The sequence below is a fragment of the Pteropus vampyrus genome, unplaced genomic scaffold, assembly GCF_000151845.1.
Source record: "Pteropus vampyrus isolate Shadow unplaced genomic scaffold, Pvam_2.0 Scaffold565, whole genome shotgun sequence".
Taxonomy (NCBI): Eukaryota; Metazoa; Chordata; class Mammalia; order Chiroptera; family Pteropodidae; genus Pteropus; species Pteropus vampyrus.
Window position 1 is genome coordinate 93321 of NW_011889346.1, and position 1697 is coordinate 95017.

A 1697-nucleotide genomic window follows, 5' to 3' on the forward strand; every position below is an offset into this window, starting at 1 on the left:
TGGAGCAGCTGTGTGGCCTGTGGGTGCCGGCGAGGCAGAGCAGAGGCCGGCCCGAGGCCCCAGGTGCCGTGGCCAGAGGGGCCCTTCGTCCTGGGTTCAGCTTGGTGGTCCCTGCGAGGGAGCGTCCATGTGCCTGCTCCTAGTAAATGCAGTGTTTACGCGAGTCCAGGAGGACGAGAACCGCAGGGGAACCGGTGCCCCCAGGCTCCCAGTGCCGCCCACAGCAGACATCAGCCCCGGTTCTCATGTGTCCTTGAGAGTTTCCATACAGTAGAATCATGGTGACAGGTCTGATCACATTTCCTGAACGCAGAGAGCACGCGTTCCGTCCCTCACGGGCAAGGCCACCGCACGACCTGAGCAGCCGGGGGGACTTCGCCCACCGGTCAGTGTAGAGCCGCCTGGTCCATCAGCCGCTGCCGACCTTCCAGGGACTGGGTTCCAGGGAGCGTGCCTTCGGCTCCTGGGGACAGCAGGGCCACTTCTCACTGTCTTTGAAGGCACACTGGCATTTTTCTTGCAAAGGAAGAGAACATCCAAGAAATAGAAATATTAACTAAAGAGGAAGCCTCGGTATTCGATCCCCGACAAAAATGTGGACTGGGCCAGACAGAGTCAGCCTCGGGTGTGGGCGCAGCCGTGGCCTGGGCTCCTGCTGGGCCTGGTGGCCGGGCCTCTGTGTCCTGGAAGTGCAGTGGACGGTCAGCCTCCAGGCTGCAGTGAGACTGGCTGAAACTGGGGAGCGTGGGGACCTTGGGCTCTGCCCTGGGGTGGACGTCTGTCCCCTCCCTCCCTGGGAAAGGCTGTGGAGACTGAAGCGAAGGGCGCGGGCTGCTTCCTGCGGGAGGAGAAGCAGGTCTGGGCTTCTCCTGAGCGCCAGCGCTGGCGGGCAGAGGCCTTGCTTCCGAGCCTGCCCTGCTGCGCTCTCCCTGGGCCCTGGCTTCCCTGTGGAAACGAGGGGGGATGTTGGGGTGGGGGGGCGCTTCCCCTGGGTCAGCCCAGGACCGCGGGCTGCTGGGCTGGCCGGGTCCCCGTTAAACAAAACAAGTCCGCGCTGGCCCCACCCGCCGCGCGCTCGCGGTGGGGTACATCACGACGGAACAAACAGTCCGCGCCGCGTTGACCCTCCGTCCCACCCACGGTTTGCGCAGGGCCTTGAGCGCACGAGCAAAACAAACTTATTTTGGACACTGCCGGCGGCGCGCAGCTCTGCCAATCATTAACCAACGGGTTCAGGTGACCTGGCCCCGGCCCTTCATAAGGCGCATGCAGCGCCCAGCGAGCATCCACCACTCGGCGAGCACCGACCACCGCCACCGCCACCGCCACCGCCACCGCCACCGCCCAGCGAGCAGTGAGCCCGTGCGCCACCCCGGCCTGGCGATGCCTGAGATTCCCTCTGCCGGCGCCTGGCCGCTCCTCCTCCTGCTGGCCGTCCGGCTCGGCGCGGCTGCCAGCGCCCCGCAGCCGGGTCCTGGGGCTCCAGGCCCTCCAATTCCACTTCCTCGTCGGCCCCCCGCCCATTGAGCTGCGGGGGCGCCGGCGGCGGGGGCTGTCGTGGCGCGGGCGGCTGAGGCCAAGCCGAGGCCTCCCCGCCCGCGTTATTGTTCGTGGAGCCGCCGCCGGCGGTGACCAGCCCGCCTCCTCGGAACGCCAGCGTCCTGCGGTTCATCTCACTGAACGACATGGCGCGCGCC

The 1697-nt window shown here is 67.0% G+C and overlaps 1 protein-coding gene across 1 annotated transcript in view; it reads left to right on the forward strand.

Moving 5' to 3' along the window:
- Nucleotides 1–1326: 1326 nt before the first annotated feature.
- LOC105308300 (insulin-like growth factor-binding protein 1) overlaps nt 1327–1697 on the forward strand; it is a 6550-nt gene continuing 6179 nt past the window's right edge. Inside the window, exon 1 of the mRNA XM_011384190.2 lies at nt 1327–1471. Within this exon, the coding sequence (XP_011382492.1) occupies nt 1384–1471 (88 nt within the window). The 5' untranslated portion in view covers nt 1327–1383. The remainder of the gene's footprint in view (nt 1472–1697) is intronic.